Source organism: Bison bison, unplaced genomic scaffold, assembly GCF_000754665.1.
Source record: "Bison bison bison isolate TAMUID 2011002044 unplaced genomic scaffold, Bison_UMD1.0 scf7180017864162, whole genome shotgun sequence".
Lineage (NCBI taxonomy): Eukaryota > Metazoa > Chordata > Mammalia > Artiodactyla > Bovidae > Bison > Bison bison.
The window spans coordinates 2,902,830-2,924,777 of NW_011494734.1; the positions used below are offsets into that span (position 1 = coordinate 2,902,830).

At 38.2% G+C, this 21,948-nt stretch overlaps 1 protein-coding gene across 3 annotated transcripts in view; it reads right to left on the minus strand.

Moving 5' to 3' along the window:
- COG5 (component of oligomeric golgi complex 5) overlaps positions 1-21,948 on the minus strand; it is a 281,698-nt gene that overhangs the window by 241,204 nt on the left and 18,546 nt on the right. For all 3 annotated transcript variants that reach the window (XM_010841464.1, XM_010841466.1, XM_010841465.1), the window contains one exon: positions 7,498-7,618. In XM_010841464.1, the coding sequence (XP_010839766.1) occupies positions 7,498-7,618 (121 nt within the window). The remainder of the gene's footprint in view (positions 1-7,497; positions 7,619-21,948) is intronic.

Sequence of the window (21,948 nt, forward strand, 5' to 3'; positions counted from 1 at the left end):
TAACTTCAGATATGCAGATGACACCACCCTTACATCAGAAAGTGAAGAGGAACTAAAAAGCCTCTTGATGAGAGTGAAAGAGGAGAGTGAAAAAGTTGGCTTAAAGCTCAACATTCAGAAAACGAAGATCATGGCACCTGGTCCCATCACTTCATGGGAAATAGATGTGTAAACAGTGGAAACTGTCAGACTTTATTTTTCTGGGCTCCAAAATCACTGCAGATGGTGACTGCAGCCATGAAATTAAAAGACGCTTACTCCTTGGAAGGAAAGTTATGACCAACCTAGATAGCATATTCAAAAGCAGAGACATTACTTTGCCAACAAAGGTCCGTCTAGTCAAGACTATGCGTTTTCCAATGGTCATGTATGGATGTGAGAGTTGGACTGTGAAGAAAGCTGAGCGCCAAAGAATTGATGCTTTTGAACTATGGTGTTGCAGCAGACTCTTGAGAGTCCCTTGGACTGCAAGGAGATCCAACCAGTCCATTCTGAAAGAGATCAGCCCTGGGATTTCTTTGGAAGGAATGATGCTGAAGCTGAAACTCCAGTACTTTGGCCACCTCATGCGAAGAGTTGACTCATTGGAAAAGACTCTGATGCTGGGAGGGATTGGGGGCAGGAGGAGAAGGGGACGACAGAGGATGAGATGGCTGGATGGCATCACTGACTCGATGGACGTGAGTCTCAGTGAACTCCGGGAGCTGGTGATGGACAGGGAGGCCTGGCGTGCTGCAATTCATGGGGTCTCAAAGAGTCAGACACAACTAAGAGACTGAACTGAACTGAAATGATGGGTATTATCTGTTAAATATAAATTTGACTAACATTAAATTCAATTAGTTAAAAAATGAGGGTTTATCGGTATGTTATTTTATTGATAACACAATTATGTCTTCAACTACTGGCAGCCCTCAATATCAGCATAAACCCATTATTCTGGATTTGAGCACAGCATCACCCCGATCTGGGGGTAGCTGAATCCAGTCACATACGTAAGTATTTCCCCTGGTGGCTCAGACAGTAAAGAATGTGGCTGCAATGTAGGAGAACTGGTTGGACCCCTGGGTCAGGAGGATCCCCTGAAGAAGGAATGGCTACCCACTCCAGAATTCTTGCCTGGAGAATTCCATGGACAGAGGAGCCTGGAGGGCTACAGTCCGTGTGGTCACAAAGAGTCGGACACAACTGAGTGACAAACACTTTCACTTTGAGACCATCTAAATCATTGGAAAAGACCCTGATGCTAGAAAAGACTGATGGCAAGAGGAGGGAGCAGCAGAGGATGAAATGGTTGGATAGCATCACCGACTCAATGGACGTGAATCTGAGCAAACTACAGGAGACCGTGGAGGACAGAGGTGCCTGGAGTGCAGCAGCCCATGGGGTCACAAGGAGTCTGACACAACTTAAGCGATCCAAAACAACAAATCAAACACAGTCACTGAAAACATTTGTCATCATATGTGACCAATACTGTAGGTTTAAAAAGGCATGTATTGAATTTGCTATGTTGAAGCTATATATGTTTTAAATGCATTTAAGATATCATCTCACCTAAAGATCATCATATTAAGTGAATTAAGTCAGAAAGAGAAAGACAAATACCATATGATATCATTTACAGATTAAATCTAAAGTATGGCGCAATGAACTTAGCTATGAAACAGAAACAGACTCACAGACATAGAGAACAAACTTATTGTTACCAAACAGGAAAGGAATAAAGTAAGAGTTTGGGATGACCAGATACAAACGACCACATAGAAAATAAACAACAAGATCCTACTGTGTGTAGTATAGGGAACTATATTCAATAAACCATGATGAAATAAATCATGATGAAAAAGAATACTAAAAAGAACATGTGTGTGTGTGTGTGTGTGTGTGTGTGTGTAACTCACTTTGTTGTACACCAGAAACTAACACAACATTGTAAAACAACTATTTGTTGTTGTTGTTCAGTCACGAAGTCATATCCAACTCTTCTGCCAGCCAATGGACTATAGTCTGCCAGGTTCCTTTGTTTATGGGATTTCCCAGGCAAACCAACTATACTTCAACTAAAAAAGAAGTCATCTTAGACCTAATTTATTCCTGGAAACAGTTATATGGATTATTTACAAATTTCCCACTAATAAACAATTTTTAAAAGCCTGAAATAAAACTTCCTAAAATTTTCATTAACTATATCATCTTACAGACATCTCAAAAAAATTAATTAGTTCATCAGTTAATCACGTATTATGTGCCAAGACTATATAAATGATACTTTTTCCCACCTATGAATAAATCAAAAATGTTTGCATATAAGTGCTGTTTTATCAGATTGAGAAAGTATCAGTTATAAAAAGGATATTAATTGATAAAAGGAACTTAGACTATCCATTCCTTCCATAATAAATATTTCATAAAACGCTTCTGTGATAAATTTGGTTTTAAGAATATTTTCTCATGATATATGGTGCTAATATGCTGCAACTCAGCAACAAAATTATAAAACTCAGAACAGACCAGACGCAATGAAAATTAATGCAGGATATACTTTCTTTTTTTGACTGTGCCACTCAGCATAAAATACATTCACTGTATAAACATGGTATATCTTAAATGTGATTTAAGTGTATTGCCTTAACTAATGCTCCAAAAAAGACCGAAATTATCTACCCCCAAGACTTTTCCTGAAGAAGTCACAAATCATTGTGATACAATTTAATCTTGAAATCTGCACTAGTTTTTTTTTAACCATACATAATAATCTGAATGAAAACTACATATAAGTCTGCACTAAAAAAATTCTGCTTATTCTGTCAATAAGTTACCAGTTTGATTTTAATTTTTACTCCCCTAATGCCTAATGATGTTGAGTATTTTATATGCATATTTTCCATTGTGGTTAAGATGGTAAAAGCATCTGTCTGCAATGCAGGAGACCCGGGTTCGATCCCTGGGTTGGGAAGAGCTCCTGGAGAAGGAAACGGCAACCCACTTCAGTACTCTTGCCTGGAAAATCCCACGGACAGAGGAGCCTGGTAGGCTATAGTCCATGGGGTCGCAAAGAGTCAGACACAACTGAGCGACTTCACTTCACTTTCCATTCACATACATTCTTTGATGAAGTATCTGTTCAAAGAGTTTGCCTATTTTTTAATTGGGTTGTTTATGTTCTTACCAATGTTCAAAGTTTTTCATATATTCTAGATACAAGTCCTTTATCAAATATATACTCTGCAAACATTTTCTGTCTATGGCTTTTCATTCCTCTAACAGAATCACTCATAGAAATTTAAATTTAAATTTTGAGAATTAAAATTTAATTTAAATTTTGAGAACATCTAATTTACCAATTTGTGTGTGGTGGTGGGAGGAGGGGACTGTGCTTTCAGTTATACACCTAAGAAATCATTTTCAAAGCCATAAAAATGTCCTCTGTTTCCATTCAGAAGTTTTATAGTTTTAAGTTTTACATTTAGGACAATGATCCACTTTCAGTTTTGCTTTATTTTTTTAATATGAAGTAGGTCCGAATACAAGTTCCCTGTTTTACATGTGGCTATCCAATTGTTCCAGTACCATCTGTTGAGAACACTATCTTTTCTTCAATAAATGTGCCAAAAATCCATTTTTCTTACATGTGTGGATCTTCTTCTGGGCTCTCTACTTCGTTCCATTGACCTATCTCTTTGTCTTGGTTAGTAGAAGTCATTGCAATAGGTCTTCCAATCAGGTATGGTTAATACTCCAATTTTACTTTCTTTTAAAAGTTTTGGCTATTCTAGATCCTTTGCATTTGATTATGAATTTTACAATCAGTTTGTCAATGGCTAATAAAAGCCTGCTGGAACTCAGACTATAATTGTGTTGAATCTATACAAATCAATTTAGAGAGACTGGGCATATTAAAAACGATCAAGTCTTCCAATTCACAGACAAAATTTATTCACTTATTTAGGTCTTTTTTAATTGTTCTCAATAATGTTTTTAGTTCTCAGTATATAGGTCTTGTGTTCAGTTCAGTTGCTCAGTTGTGTCCGACTCTTTGCGACCCCATGAACCGCAGCACGCCAGGCATCCCTGTCCATCACCAACTCCCGGAGTCCACCCAAACCCATGTCCATCGAGTTGGTGATGCCATCCAACCATCTCATCCTCTGTCATCCCCTTCTCCTCCTGCCCTCAATCTTTCCCAGCATAAGGGTCTTTTCAAATGAGTGAAATGGCCACTTCTTCACATCAGGTGGCCAAAGTATTGGAGTTTCAGCTTCAAAATCAATCCTACCAATGAACACCCAGGACTGATCTCCTTTAGGATGGACTGGTTTGTTCTCCTTGCAGTCCAAGGGACTCTCAAGAGTCTTCTCCAACACCACAGTTCAAAAGCATCAATTCTTCGGCGCTCAACTTTCTTTATAGTCGAACTCTCACATCCATGCATGACCACTGGAAAAACCATAGCCTTGACTAGATGGACCTTTGCTGACAAAGTAATGTCTCTGCTCTTTAATATGCTGTCTAGGTCGGTCATAACTTTCCTTCCAAGGAGTAAGCGTCTTTTAGTTTCATGGCTGCAATCACCATCTGCACTGATTTTGGAGCCCAGAAAAATAAAGTATGATACTGTTTCCACTGTTTCCCCGTCTATTTGCCTCTTTTGTCAAATTCAACCCTAAGTATACAGGTCGTGTGTATCTTTTGTCAAATTCAACCTTAAGTAGTTCATATTTTTGATGTTACTATGAGTGGTATTTTTTAATTTCAATTTCCAATTGCTTGTTAATACTATTATGTAGAAATACAAGTAATTTTATATATTCATCACACATCCTGAAATCCTGCTAGATTCATTTATTAGCTCTACTAACTTCTTCTTGTGAACTCAAAGCAAGATGCTGCTACTGCTAAGTCACTTCAGTCGTGTCCAACTCTGTGCAACCCCATAGACGGCAGCCCACCAGGCTCCACCGTACCTGGGATTCTCCAGGCAAGAACACTGGAGTGGGTTGCCATTTCCTTCTCCAATGCATTAAAGTGAAGTCGCTCAGTCGTGTCTGATTCTTCGCGATTCCATGGACTGCAGCCTACCAGGCTCCTCCGTCCATGGGATTTTCCAGGCAAGAGTACTGGAGAGGGTTCCCATTGCCTTCTCCAAGCAAGATACTACTACATACCTATTAGAATGGCTAATATTAAGATGACTGACTGTAACAAGTGTTACCAAGGATGTAGAGAAAGTACAGTTTTCATTAACTTTGGGTTGAATACGTGGGCAATTTCAGATCATATACACTTAGTATATGATCTGGTTGTTCCATACCTATATTTTTTATCAAAGAGAAATGAAAGCAAATGTCTATACAAACACCTTTATATGAATGTTCATGATAGCCTGATTTGTAATAACCAAAAATTAGGAACAACTGAAATACAAATCTACAGGTGAATGAATAAACCAACTGGGGAATATCCATATAATGGAAAACTACTTAGCAATAAAACAGAATTAGCTATTGATACACACAACACAGACGCCTCAAAATAATTAAGCTGGTTGAAAGAGGCCCCCCCAAAAAAAACCCACATACAAACTATCTGATTCCATAGAAAGCAGATCCATAAATGCATGAGAAAAAATTATCAAGGGGCATAAGGAAACTTTGAGGGAGATAGTCATGTTCACTATAATACTGATGGCTTCAAGTCACAACTTGCCAATATGTAAAATTTCAATATGCTGCAGTTTACCGTATATCACTCAGACCTCAATTTTTTAAAAAAGAAAATGTACCAGCATGCTAGGTCCCAGAATAGACTTTTTAATTGATAAATAACTTTAAATTGATATATAATTCACATAGCATACAATTCAACTTTTTGAAGCACACAATTCAGTGGCTTTTTGTAGTGACAGAAGTTGTGCAACAATCACCAGTATTTAATTCCAGAACATTTTCACCACTCCAAAGAGTGGCACCCATTAGCAGTCACTGACATTCCCCTCAGTCCCTCAGAATATAATTAATTTCCAGATGATGATGTATTTCATCTGGTCACTACATTTCAAGCTTCAAGACCTTTCAAGTTTGAGAGACTGGTTTTAAGTTAATTTCAAGTACCTGCTACTGTTTATCATTGTATTCTTTCTAATGAGAACCAAAACCATACAAATATAAACACAATAATTTCACAGAAGTTCCAATCACAAAAATATCATTTATAGTGTACATGTGTACCATTACAGTGATTACTAAATTATTAACATTAAAACATTAACTCCAAATCTCTTGGCTCTCCTTATTATCAATGCCAGGACTGTCCAAGAATACAGTGGGGAATGATGAAGACGTGATGCCTCTGAAATTTTTGAATAGCACATAATCTGTGCCTTAATGAAGAAAAAAGAAGACATCACTATTTGCCTCACAGCATATGCTGTTTCTAGAAGAGATGATAATCAAAATCAAAACCTAGCGATTTTTTATTATGGAAGAGTGTAAGTGATGATAAATATAATAAGCCTTGGAATAATGTGTGTTTGCTTTTTAATGATTCTATCACCCTACATTTTATTTTTTGGAGCACAGAAATTAAATGTGACAAAGCAAAAAATAACAGCTGATACTAGGATTTTTTACACTTTTATATTTAGCACATATTATGAAAAAACCCTAAAGTATGTCTCACTGCTTAAAAATTAACTTTTTATATAACATATTCCAAGCACACTAGATTACAAGTTCCATATATTCCCAATGATGTGCCTAAGCAATGTATCTGAACATTATAAATTGAAATGCTGTTGAAGCATGATTTGTGAAGGATATTACATTTTTATAATCAAAAACAAGCAATAAGCATTACAGTATGACTACATAATTTAAATATCAAAGATAGAAAAATTCAAAAAGAACATAAAATGCACATCTTTCTGATGTTCTTTTGGCACAACTACTTTCAAAACACATTACTAAGAGTAAGGAGACTCTTGATATTTGAGATGGATGTAATCAAGGACTTTCTGAACCTAAAATGGTACAAATTCCACTAACCACATCCACTTCAGAAAAATTACTGGGTACCCAATGAAAAGAAGAAAATCACAAAGCCTCATTAAAATGCAGGTGTTAGGTGGTTCTTTGTATACTTAGAAGATATTCAAAATTTTGCCTAAAAAATTATGAACTCCTTCATCATGGACCTTGCAACTTGTTAATAATCAAAGCTGTGACTGTTAAACCCTCAAATGTCAAGAGGCTGTTCTAAATGTTTGAGAAAAGAATGATGAATGAGAAATGAATTCAAAAGATCTTCTAGGCACCATATCAACATGAGACTTGTGACCTAAAAAACAGCACTTCTGAACATTTCCCCCTAGGGAATGAAAACTTAAGTTCACATAAGACCTATACACAAATGTTAAAGTAGCTTAAATTTATAATCACCAAAAACTGGAAACACAAATATCCTTCAACCAGTGAATCGATGAACAAGAGGACTTACCAAGTTCATTGAGACTCTGAGCAGCTTTTGTTATCTCTCTACTTCCCCCCTGCAGTTGTCCTTGGAGTCTCTTACTGAGATATAAGATGCGAATGATTCTCCGAAGCAAATCACAGGCAACCTGTGAAATGTTAAGTAAGTAAAGTCAATCCATGAAGTTTCATGACATAGTGAATCGACTGTCTAATCTTCCCAGATGCTAGAGATCCAATATCCAGGCAAGACAGAGCTCTGCCCAATTAAAGCAGAATCAGGTTTTTGTTTTTGTTTTAATATCCTTATGCAGGCCCAGTGTACAGCCAAGGTTGACAACCACTGTGCTAGGGCTGCTCAGCTTCCTACTACTGTCCCTTATTGTTTCTTAGTTTATTGTTCCTACGTCCCTAGGGGAACAGACTTACTAGACCTTAAAGAATAAGCATGCCCTTAATTGATTCTTCCTAATTTATCATTAATGACTAAATGTAAAAGAGAAAGCTATTTTAAAAATAAACCTATAATTTGTATGTCACCTTCTATTCCCTTTTCTGTTATTACATCCAATCTTGAGTCTTTACCTATCCAAAAGACTAAGACATGAAATAATGACTCATGTACTTCTAGACAGAGGTAATCCAGGGTGACTGCCAGGAGAGAACGACAAGAAAGGAGATTGATGGAGTAACATATATGTAATTACTGTCAGCTTAGGTGGTGACAATAAAGAAAAAAGACAGTCTATGTTGCTACATCACAGCCATCTTTGAATGATCCTGAAGCTGGATGAAGCAACAACATCTCCCATCTAAGGAGGAAAATCCTAACTGGTGGCAATAATAATTAAAAGCCCTAGGAAGACAGGGTCCTGAGGTTTCAACTATAAACATTTTTTCTGAAAGAAATATACATATACCTCAGAGCCACACACAGCCCCACTCGTGCACATACAACATACACAAATATACAATCAAATATACGTTTACAAACATATGTAAATCAAGGCAGCCAAGTACTAAACATGTTTAACTGACTGCTTTTCTGAGTAACAACAGTTTGAACTACTTAAAATAATAAAATAATGTCAAATAAAAATCCCTCCCCACCCACAAACTGAAGATTTAGGCATCTTAATCTTTTAGTTGAGTTCAGTTCAGTCGCTCAGTTGTGTCCGACTCTGCGACCCCATGAATCGCAGCACGCCAGGCCTCCCTGTCCATCACCAGCTCCCGGAGTTCACTCAAACTCATGTCCATCGAGTTGGTGATGCCATCCAGCCATCTCATCCTCTGTCATCCCCTTCTCCTCTTGCCCTCAATCCCTCCCAGCATCAGAGTCTTTTCCAGTGAGTCAACTCTTCGCATGAGGTGGACAAAGTACAGGAGTTTCAGCTTTAGCATCAGTCCTTCCAAAGAACACCCAGGACTGATCTCCTTTAGAATGGACTGGTTGGATCTCCTTGCCGTCCAAGGGACTCTCAAGAGTCTTCTCCAACACCATAGTTCAAAAGCATCAATCCTTTGGCGCTCAGCTTTCTTCACAGTCCAACTCTCACATGCATACATGACCACTGGAAAACCCATAGCCTTGACTAGACGGACCTTTGTTGGCAAAGTAATGTCTCTGCTTTTGAATATGCATGCTGTCTAGGTTGGTCATAACTTTCCTTCCAAAGAGTAAGCATCTTTTAATTTCATGGCTGCAATTACCATCTGCAGTGATTTTGGAACCCAAAAAAATAAAGTCTGACACTGTTTCTACTGTTTCCCCATCTATGTCCCATGAAGTGATGGGACCAGATGCCATGACCTTTGTTTTCTGAATGTTGAGCTTTAAGCCAACTTTTTCACTCTCCACTTTCACTTTCATCAAGAGGCTTTTTAGTTCCTCTTCACTTTCTGACATAAGGGTGGTGTCATCTGCATATCTCAGGTTATTGATATTTCTCCTGGCAATCTTGATTCCAGCTTGTGCTTCTTCCAGCTCAGTGTTTCTCATGATGTACTCTGCATATAAGTTAAATAAGCAGGGTAACAATATACAGCCTTGACAGACTCCTTTTCCTATTTGGAACCAGTCTGTTGTTCCATGTCCAGTTCTAACTGTTGCTTCCTGACCTGCATACCTAGAGCCAGACATCCTGGAATGTGAAGTCAAGTGGGCCTTAGAAAGAAAGCATCACTATGAACAAAGCTAGTGGAGGTGATGGAATTACAGTTGAGCTATTTCAAACCCTGAAAGATGATACTGTGGAAGTGCTGCACTCAATATGCCAGCAAATTTGGAAAACTCAGCAGTGGCCACAGGACTGGAAAAGGGCAGTTTTCATTCCAATCCCAAAGAAAGGCAATGCCAAAGAATGCTCAAACTACCGCACAATTGGACTCATCTCACACGCTAGTAAAGTAATGCTCAAAATTCTCCAAGCCAGGCTTCAGCAATATGTGAACCGTGAACTTCCAGATGTTCAAGCTGGTTTTAGAAAAGGCAGAGGAACCAGAGATCAAATTGCCAACATCCACTGGATCATGGAAAAAGCAAGAGAGTTCCAGAAAAACATCTATTTCTGCTTTATTGACTATGCCAAAGCCTTTGACTGTGTGGATCACAATAAACTGTGAAAAAATCTTTTAGTTAAATTTGATTTATTTTATGAATAGGTCATGGAAGCATATAATTCAAAAGATCAGAAGATAAAAAGTCACCATCATATTTCTATGTCTCAACTATGTAGTCACCAAAAATAACCACTATTGTCACTTTCTTGCTTGTCAGAATTCTATTTTTAGATGTACTATTTGGAATGTAAAATCCCAAGCAATCATTCCTCTTAAGATTCTAAACACATCATGAGGAGAAATACCAGATCTTACTTTAGCCTAATCAGCACAAACTGTCCTTCCAGAATTCCCTTCTGCTGTTGCTGCTAAGTTGCTTCAGTCGTGTCCGACTCTGTGCGACCCCATAGATGGCAGCCCACCAGGCTCCCCCGTCCCTGGGATTCTCCAGGCAAGAACACTGGAGTGGGTTGCCATTTCCTTCTCCAGTGCATGAAAGTGAAAAGTGAAAGTGGAGTCGCTCAGTTGTGTCTGACTCTAGCGACCCCATGGACTGCAGCCCACCAGGCTCCTCCGTTCATGGGATTTTCTAGGCAAAAGTACTGGAGTGGGGTGCCATTGCCTTCTCTGCCAGAATTCCCTAATATCTAACCAATAAAGGATATGCCCTCAAATATGAAAGCTTTGAGCTTATTTCTAATGCTTTTCTGTTTAACCATACTTAATCTGTCACCAAGTTTTACTGATTATTCTTCTGTTGCATAATACAATAGTTATTTTACCTCTATTCCCAAAAGCATCACCCTAATCCAAATCTTTACCACTTTTATCTTAACACTGTGGTCTCCTGGGTAGCTTTTCAATCTCTTGCTGAAATCCATCTTGCTGGCTTTATTGTCTTAGAAACAGTTTTCAGCACTTTAGTCCCCCCTTTTAATAAACTTCAGTGGCTCTCTACTAACAGATTATGTTGAATTCAACAGCATTTAATAAAATCCTCAGTCAACACATCTTAGATAATCTATAAGGCACCAACTTGCACCATTTCCTAATATAGTTGCTTCCACTCCAATTTCCTTTTCTTATTTATTTCATATTTTTATCAGAAAATATAATACAATTATTTAGCATTGACAAGAAATGATCTATCAAGACAGAAAAAGACACAGAGGAATCTTGAATGCATTTTACTACGGGAAAGAGTCAATTTGAAAAGGCTATATATTATATGATTCCAACTATATGACTTTCTAGAAAAGACACAACTATGGAGATGGTTACAAAGATGAGCCATTGCCAGGAGTTGGGAGAATAAAGAGTCAAAGTAAAGAGGATTTGGAGGGCACTGGAAATACTATAGAAAGATGGATGTGTGCTATGTCCTTTTAGTCGTGTCTGACTCTTTGAGACCTATGGACTGTAGCCCACCAGGCTCCTCTGTCCATGATTCTCCAGGCAAGAATACTGGAATGGGTTGCCACACCTTCCTCCAGGGGATCTTCCCGACTCAGGGAATCGAACTCACATCTCCAGCAGCTCGTGCACTGCAGGCAGGTTCTTAACCGCTAAGCCACCAGGGAACCCCCATAGTGATGGATATATGTCATTATTATTTTGCAAAAGCCATAGAATATATACTAAGAGAGAACTATGGACTTTCATAATGATGTGTCAATGTAAGTTCATCATTTTTAACAAATATGCCACTCTGGTGACAGATATTGACTAACAGGGAGGCTATGCATGTGTGGGGACAAGGGATACATGGGAAATCTACATCTTCCTCTCAATTTTGCTATGAATCTAAACTGCTCTAAAAAAATCAGTATTTAAAAATATATTTAGATATTATATATATAGAAAATTACATACAGAAATTAAATAAATCAACTTGGAACTACCACGTGGATCAGGAAACAAAATTCTCTCTGCCACTACATAAGCCCTCCATGTTGTTGTTGCTGCTGTTCAGTAGCTCAGTCGTGTCCGACTCTTTGCGACCCCATGGACTGCAGCACGCCAGGCTTCCCTGTCCTTCACTGTTTCCCAGAGTTTGCTCGAATTCATGTCCATTGACTCGGTGATGCCGTACACCATCTTGTCCTCTGTCGTCCACTTCTCCTCCTGCCTTCAATCTTTCCCAGCATCAGGGTCTTTTCAAATGAGTCAGTTCCTCGCATCAGGTAGCCAAAGTATTGGAGCTTCAGCTTCAGTATCAGTTCTTCCATTGAATATTCAAGGTTGATTTCCTTTATGATTGACTGGTTTGATCTCCTTGCAGTTCAAGGGACTCTCAAGAGTCTTCTCCAAAACCAAATTCAAAAGCATCAATTCTTTGGCGCTCAGATTTATTTTAAGGTCCAAACTCACATCCATACATGCTGCTGCTGCTGCTAAGTCGCTTCAGGCATGTCCGACTCTATGCGACCCCATAGACAGCAGCTCAGGAGGCTCCCCTGTCCCTGGGATTCTCCAGGAAAGAACACTGGAGTGGGTTGCCATTTCCTTGCCCAATGCAGGAAAGTGAAAAGTGAGAGTGAAATCGTGTCTGACTTTTAACAACCCCATGGACTACAGTCTATCAGGCTCCTCCGACCGTGGGATTTTCCAGGCAAGGGTACTGGAGCGGGTTGCCATTGCCTTCTCCACATCCATACGTGACTACTAGAAAAACCACAGCTTTGATTATATGGACCTTTGTTAGCACAGTAATGTCTCTGCTTTTTAATATGCTAAGTTTCTCATACCTTTTCTTCCAAGGAGCAAGCGCCTTTTAATTTCATGAATACAGTCACATTCTGCAATGATTTTGGTGCCCAAGAAAATAAAGTCTGTCATTGTTTCCTTTGTTTCCCCATCTATTCACCATGAAGTGATGGGACCAGATGCCATTTTCTTAGTTTTTTCAGTGTTGAGTTTTACACCAGCTTTTTCACTCTCCTCTTTCACTTTCACCAGGAGGCTCTTTAGCTCCTCTTAGCTTTCTGCCATAAGGATGGTATCATCTGCATTATTGATATTTGTCTCAGCATTCTTAATTCCAACTTGAGCTTCATCCAGCCCAGCATTTCACATGATGTACTCTACATATAAGTTAAAGAAGCAGGGTGATAATACACAGCCTTTATGTATGCCTTTCCCAATTTGGAACCAGTCTATTGTTTCATGTCTGGTTCTAATTGTTGCTTCTTGACCTGCATACAGGTTTCACAGGAGGCAGGTCAGGTGGTCTGGTAGTTCCATCTCTTGAAGAATTTTCCACAGTTTGTTGTGATCTACACAGTCAAAGGCTGTGGAGTACTCAATGAAGCAGATGTTTTTCTGGAACTCTGTGGCTTTTTCTATGATCCAATGGATGTTGGCAATTTAATCTCTGGTTCCTCTGCCTTTTCTAAATCTAGCCTGAACATCTAGGAGTTCTCAGTTCACATACTGCTGAAGCCTAGCTTGGAGAACTTTGAGTATTACTTTGCTAGCATGTGAAATGAGTGCAACTGTGCTGTAGTCTGAACATTCTTTGGCACTGCTCTTCTCTGGGACTGGAATGAAACTGACCTTTTCCAGTCCTGTGGCCACTGCTGAGTTTTCCAAACTTGCTGACATATTGAGTGCAGCACTTTCACAGCATCATCTTTTAGGATTTCAAATAGCTCCGCTGGAATTCCATCACCTCCACTAGCTTTGTTCATAGTGATGCTTCCTAAGACTCACTTGACTAAAAGATGTCTTGCTCTAGGTGAGTGATCACACCATCGTGGTTATCTGGATCATTAAGATCTTTTTTGTACAGTTCTTCTGCATATTCTTGCCACCTCTCTTAAATATCTTCTGCTTCTGTTAGGTCCATACTGTTTCTGTCCTTTATTGTGCCCTCTTTCATGAAATGTTGCCTTGATATCTCTAATTTTCTCGAAAAGATTTCTTAGTCTTTCCCATTCTATTGTTTTCCTCTATTCCTTTGCATTTATCACTGAGGAAGGCTTCCTTATCTTTCCTTGCTATTCTTTGTAACTGTGCACTCAGATGGGTATATCTTTCCTTTCCTCCTTTGCCTTTCACTTCTCTTTTCTCAGCTATTTGTAAGGCCTTCTCAGACAACCATTTTGCCTTTTTGTATTTCTTTTTCTTGGGAATGGTTTTGATCACCACCTCCTGTACAATGTTATGAACCTCCAACCATAGTTTTTCAGACACTCTATCAGATCTAATCCATTGAATCTATTTGTCACTTCCACTGTATAATTGTAAGGGCTTTGATTTAGGTCATATCTGAATGGCCTAGTGGTTTTCCCTACTTTCTTCAATTTAAATATGAATTTTCCAATAAGGAGTTCATAATCTGAGCCATCAGCTCCCAGTTTTGTTTTTGCTGACTATATAGAGTTTCTTCATCTCTGCTGCAAAGAACATAATCAATCTGATTTCAGTATTGACCATTCTGGTGATGTCCCTATATAGAGTCATCTCCTGTGTTGTTGGAAGAGGGTGTTTGCTATGATCAGTGCTTTCTCTTTCAAAACTGTTAGCCTTTGCCCTGCTTCATTTGGTACTCCAAGGCCCAACTTGCCTGTTACTCCAGGTATCTCTTGACTTCCTACTTCTGCATTCCAGTCATAACGTCCTCCACCCAACCTCCCTACTGGCTTTTGAGAGACATCATTCTGGCTTTTGCCATAATCATATCCTTATTTTTTTCATTTATAGCTTCATCACTGAAGTGTATATACCTAAATGCTATAGTTTAATTTTGTTCTTTTTAAATCTATATAGGTTCCCTTAGCATCTTTTTTCCTTTGCAATCTGTTAAATATGTTGGATCATCTGTCCTATACAGTTTCCCACGGACTGGGTTTAGTTGATTACTGTCTTCTAGTTTAACAAGCCCCTGTATCTTCTATATTCCCTAAACATTAGTAGTTGGATATAAGCAGCTTCATCAGATTCAGGTTAATATTCTGGGCAAATTTATTCATTACTGTTGTTAGCAACACTGATACTCAACATCAAAATCCATTAACACATAATTTGCAACAGACAACAGATGTAGAGAACAAACATATTGATACCAAAGGGTAAAAGAGGGGATAGGATGAGTTGGGAAATTAGGAGTGACACATACATACACTACCAACAGATCACTATTGAGAACCTGCTGTATAGCACAGGGAACTCTACTCAGAGCTCTGTGGTGACCTAAATGAGAAGGTAATCCAAAAAAGAAGGGATACAGTAGGAAACACAGGAGATTTGGGTTCAATCCCTGGGTCAGAAAAATCCTCTGAAGAAGGAAATGGCAACCCATTCCCGTTTTCTTGCCTGGAAAATCCCATGGACAGAGGTACAGTCCAGGGGGCCACAAAGAGTCAGACACAATTTAGCAAGCAAACCCCCACCATCAAGTATATGTATGGCTGTCATTTTGCTGTACAGCAGAAACTGACAGCAGTATAAAGCAACTATACTCCAATTTATAAAAAATAATTATTATTATTATAACTGCAAAATGGTGTTACTCCAGTTTTATCATTTTGTCTTTATCTGCTAGCATATAAAATGTCTCTATTAGAAGAAGCTTTACCTCATCTATGTTAGTTTATCCAGTGGTACTGTTCATATAGAAAAGTAAGAATTATCACTGGGTTCCTTCCATTGGTTTATCAATGGTTTATTTTCCTAAGAGCCACAAAAGATGAACAATTAAGTTCACTGTTTTGGGTATCATTATGAACTCATAGATTTAAAGATAATAAAAAGATGTGAAGCCACTGTAGCTCTTATCCTTACAGGTGCTCACCATGTCCCATTTTTGGCCATGGGAGCCTCTGAGCCTGATCACATCTACTGATTTGCCCAAGACTGACAGGTTTTCTGGGATACAGGTGTTGCAGTGTTAAAACTGACACAGCTGGTCACCCTAGAGCCTCTTCAAGTTGGCTCCTGAATCCTTTTGTCATGACTCTACTTAGTGGTTATTGATAGTTTCCTTGGGATACACAGGTATAAAAATATTATAATGTATATTTCATGTCCCAGATCTGGAATCAAAGATTTATCAAAGAAGCCCTGATTTCCTTTAGAAGTCAGCAGCATTTGAAGACCATGTTGGGGAAACCAGGTCTGCTCATATCTGAGACTTCGGAGTACACACAGTTAGGAAATGTTGAAATTAAAATACCACATAAATATTCATTTGCTTGATTCCACAATACACATAAAACAGTCTCAGATTAACATTATACATATATACAAAAATATATACATATGATGTGTACACTATTTTAAGATAAAATTAGAACATCTCATAAGTTCACTGATACTTCCACTTAAATAGGAACACAGAGTATTTATACTTAATCTTCTAAATTACATATGTAAATTATTTCTTCCACAGAGACTCCTGGCTCCAGAGACATCAGAGATAACAGAATTAGAATATGTATAATTATTCATTTGCTTTGCTGCATGATACAAACATTACCTGAACTCAAAACCGAAACTACAAATAAAAATATGATTGATGACAATTTAAAAAAACGGTTCCCCACATACTCTCCCCACGATGTCTTAGAGTTGAATTTTATTTCTTTGTCAAAACATACAGCCAGGGACTTCCTTGGAGGTCTAGTGGTTTGGAGTCTGCCTTCCAGCGTGGGGACAGCTGTTTGATCCCTGTTAGGAGAACTAAGATCCCACATGCTGCGGGGCAACTAGGCACCACAACTCCTGAGCCTGCTTACCTCAACTAGAAAGAAGCCTGTGCACCCCAAGGAGACATCTCACGTGCCACAAGACCCAATGCAGCCAAAAATAAATAAATATTTTTTAAAAGTAACATACAGCCATTACATACTACTTTATATCCCTCATTTAAGCCTCGTTCTTACTGTCATTGCTAGTTTTTACTTTGAAGTTTCTCTAGTCATTTGATTGTCTCAAGTATATCATCTATCAGAGTCCTAATAAAAGGTTATAGGAGCAAAAGTCCCTGGATTCTATGAGGACAGCAATCTCTATACATCAAAATCAGTTCAGCTGTTAAATCCATTATCTTTTGCTGCATAAGAAACCAGCCCAAAACACAGTGGTTTTAAACGATTTGTTCTTCCTCAAAACTCTGTGAGTCAGGAGTTTAGGCAGGGTTCATGTGCTTCATGTGGTATCCCCAGGTTACTCATTCTGCTACCCCCTGCTAACCACAAGGCTTCACTCCCCTGTCCCGTGCCTCAGCGCTTCTCTACCTTCATCTCCCCACCACCAGCACATGCTTTCTCACACCTTGATGGTCTCACAATGACTGTACTCTCAACGGAGAGTGGCTTTCCCAGAGCACAAACAAAAGCTGCTGCGCCCCTTGAATGCTAGCTCCCAAACTAGCCCAGCGTGACTCCCACCAGCAGCGGTTCTCCCGTTTTGCTATCCTGCCTACTCTCAGTGTTTTCAAAGTGTTTAGGGACACTGGCGTCTTATGCTGCTGCTGCTATCTTCCCTCTTCCTTCCTGGTATATTACTTGTTTGGTGGATAATTATTTATAAAGCCAGTTAACTAAATCATCATCACACAGAACAATGCAGATAAAATTATTTGACTTCGTTATCAATTGAAAACTAAAAAGAATCCTATAAATGTATATGGTGAAAAACACATACATGTAAAAAACATGAACATAAAGAGAAAAGGCTTTATGAATCCTTTCCTCCTCCTTCATATCAACATTTTCTCAAACTTTCTTACTTATATAATTTCGAAGTTAAAAAACTAAATTAAAAACCTTAAATTGGAAAGCTAATATATGTGACTTAAAAAGTAAAATGATAAAAAGTGAAAAAAATTAAAAGATAAAAAATTTATATGCACGTATGTGAATTATACCTCAATAAAGCTGTTGTATTTTTCAAAACATATGATTAAAAGTGTTAAAAAAAATAAGATTTGAAAGTTTAAAAACTCATTTTCTTATATAACGTTAAAGTTAAAAAAGTTTATATATTCTATGTAAAGGATAATAAGCTCTTAAATTTTTCTTTCTGAAAAACTCTGAGGCAGTTTATAAGCAAACGTTACTAAAAAGAGCTAAGATGGAGATGATTCTTGGGGTGATAATTAAATTCAACTCATGTTTTCATGTATATAGATGAAGTCAGAAGCTTCTGCTCAGAGAAAGAAAAAGCCTTCTGGAAAGAGTAAAGTGGGGATAAAAAGCAAAAAAAAAAAAAAAATTAAAGGTAAAAGTACTTTCTTCTAATTGAGGGTACAGCATAGTGATTTTATGTTCAAGGCAAAAACAAGTTCAGAGCCATTTCTTTCTTCTTCTTATATCACATGCACTTAAATGAATTTAAAGCTCAAAGAATAAAAGGATTAAACAGGAACATTAAAGTTTCTCCAAAATTTAAAATGGAAATGTCTAGACAAAGTAAACAGAATAAAAATGGTTAAAACATAAAATTCCAAAGAGCCCTTGGACTTCAAAGAAGTTTCAATTTCCATGATGAACATCCCTCTTATAGGTAAGACTCATCCTAAGGTAGGAGTCAATTTAGGAAAAATTAAATACTAGAAATAAAGATATCAAAATGTACCTGGCACATTTTTCTTTTCTTTCTCTCCCTTCTCCTCTTTCTTCCTTTATGATAAATTTACCAGATACTCAACTCAGTTGCTGCTATGCAGTAGTATAATATTTTTTACAATAAGACTATAGAAAATAACACTAATACATATAAAAAGTGTTTATTTTAAACACAAATAATCCTGACCTCACACTATCATAACCGTAAGAATAAAAGCACTCATAAAAGAAACTATCACAGTGTCACGGAATCACAGCATTTTAGAGCTGGAAGAGAATTCCCAGATCCAGTCCAAACTTTCACTGTATAAAGATACTAAACCACCAAGAACACCACAACAAATATAGTAATTATGTAAAGTGAAATGTGTATTACTAACCTTACTGTGGTAATCATTTTACAATATATACATCTACCAAATAATCACACTGTGCATCTTAAATGTACACGTTATGTCAATTATATCTCAAAGCTGCAAACAAAAAAATAATAGTTTGTTCGTGACCATGAAGCTAGAAGGATGAAGAATGTAGTCGGGTCTCATAACACCTAGTCCAGTGCTCTTCATCCATGCTTTATGAATCTAGATTTGATTTTAATTTTTCTACTACAAGCAAGTTTCTAAAAACCAGGAGTCATACTTTCTACTTTTTTACATATTCCATAGAATCAAAATCACAGAATACTAAATTCAGCGAGAGAAATTCTGTTTCAGTCTGAACATTGCTGCATATTGGCTATATGAACTTCAGCAAGTAACTTTCAGAAGCTAAGTTTTTATTCACTCATAAAGTGATGAGCTATGTAACTTCTGAACACAATTATTGACTTAGAATACTTGAAATTTTTCATAAAGCCCCACATAAATTTGAAAAAAAAAATTTTTATCATGAATTCCAAGTGAGGTAGCAAAAATGAGATTCTTAAAACTTACTGTCAAAAGACTGTACTAAACAAAGAGGGGAAATGAAGTGCATGATGCTGCATTTCGTAACCATTTAATATGGTACATAACACTATTCTACAGCTTCCCAAGTGGCATCAGTGGTAGAGAATCCATCTGCCACTGTAGGAGACATAAGAGACGCAGGTTTGATCCCTGCATCAGGAAGATCCCCTGGAGGAAGAAATGGCAACCAACACCAGTATTCTTGCCTGGAGAATCCCCTGGACAGAGGAGCCTGGCAGACTACAGTGCACTGGGTCGCAAAGGGTAAGACACGATGGAAGCAACTTAGCCCACACATGCATAGAACGCTATGCTAAAGCGAAAAATTCCTGAAACAAACCAGAGGAAATCTACAGATTACCTTCAAAAGACCAGGTCAGAATGACAGTTTCTCAACAACTAAACTGGAAGCCAGAACAGAACTGAATTATGTATGACACATATAAAAAGTTAACAAGGAAGGGAGGGAGGAAGGGAGGAAACAGAAAAATAACTTAAAAGGGACCAAAAGATTTGAAAAGACATTTCTCCAGAGAAGATACACAGTGACGAACAGGCACAATAAAAAATGCTCAGTATCACTAGTCACTTGGAAAATTTGTATCAAAACAACGATATACTACTTCATAAGTGGTAGGATGGCTATATTAAAAAGAAAAGAAGTATTGGCAGGAAAGGAAAAAATTGAAACCCTCATACATAGCTGATAGGAATGCAAAATGGTACGGCTTCCTTGGAAAACACTTTGGCGCTCCCAAAATGTTCTAATTGACATATAAGGCCCAGTGGTAGAGAATCCACCCGCCAGTGCAGGAGATGCAAGAGACACAGGTTCAATCCCTGGGTTGGGAGATCCCTTGGAGAAGGAAATGGCAACCTGCACTAGTACTCTTGCCTGGAAAATTCCATGGACAGACAAGCCTAGCAGGCTACAGACCATAGGGCTGCAAACAGTCAGACATAACTGAGCAACTGAGCACACATAATGCTGTTTAGGTATATGTATATGATTTGATACATCAAAATATTAAACATAGAGTTAGCATATGACCTAGCATATCTCAGATACACATCCAATTAAAAAAACTATACATACAAAAATTTATACACAAATGTTCCTAAGAATTCTTACTCATAATAGTCAATAAGAGGAAACAACCCAAATATCAACTGCTGCTGCTGCTGCTGCTAAGTCACTTCAGTCGTGTCCGACTCTTCTCGACCCCGTGGACTGCAGCCTACCAGGCTCCCCTGTCCATGGGATTTTCCAGGCAAGAGTACTGGAGTGCCATCGCCTTCTCTGAAATATCAACTGATAGGTAAGTAAAATAAATGGATAAACAAAAATGTGCCATACCCTTACAATGGATTATTATTTGGTCACAAAAAGGAAAGTACCGACACATCAATTCTTCAGCACTCAGCCTTCTTTATGGTCCAACTTTCACATCCATACGACTATTGCTCCCCTTGAAAGAGAAGCATGACAAACCTATACAGTGTTTTAGAAAGCAGAGACGTCACTTTGCCAACAAAGATCTGTATAGCCAAAGCTATGGTTTTCCCAATAGTCGTATGGATGTGAAAGTTGGACCATAAAGAAGGCTGGGTGCTGAAGAATTGATGCTTTCAAATTGTGGTACTGAAGAAGACCTGAGAGTCCCTTGGACTCCAAGGAGATCACACCAGTCAATCCTAAAGAAAATCTACCCTGAATTTTCATTGGAAGGACTGATGCTGAAGCTGAAGCTCCAAGACTTTGGCCACATGATGCAAAGAGCCAACTCATTGGAAAAGACCTGGATGCTGGGAAAAACTGAGGGCAAGAGAAGAAGGGGACGACTGAGGATGAGATGGTTGGGTGGCATCACTGATTTGATGGATGTGAGTTTTTGAGCAAACTCCAGGAGATAGTGAAGAACAGGGAAGCCTGGCGTGCTGCAGTCCATGGATTTAAAAGAATCAACAGGACTTAGTGACTGAACAGCAACCATCTATTATAGGAATTATATGACTAGGTTATTTACATTTGACCACAGAAAACTGTAAGGATAAAAGTTAGGTTTCTTTTTGTTCTCTATCAAGAGAAATAATTTTAAATTATAAAAAGTTAGTAAAATTATTATACACTATAGTAATAAGAACTGTACAAAAAAGATCTTCACGACTCAGATAATCACGATGGTGTGATCACTGACCTAGAGCCAGACATCCTGGAATGTGAAGTCAAGTGGGCCTTAGAAAGCATCACTACGAACAAAGCTAGTGGAGGTGATGGAATTCCAGTTGAGCTATTCCAAATCCTGAAAGATGATGCTGTGAAAGTGCTGCACTCAATATGCCAGCAAATTTGGAAAACTCAGCAGTGGCCACAGGACTGGAAAAGATCAGTTTTCA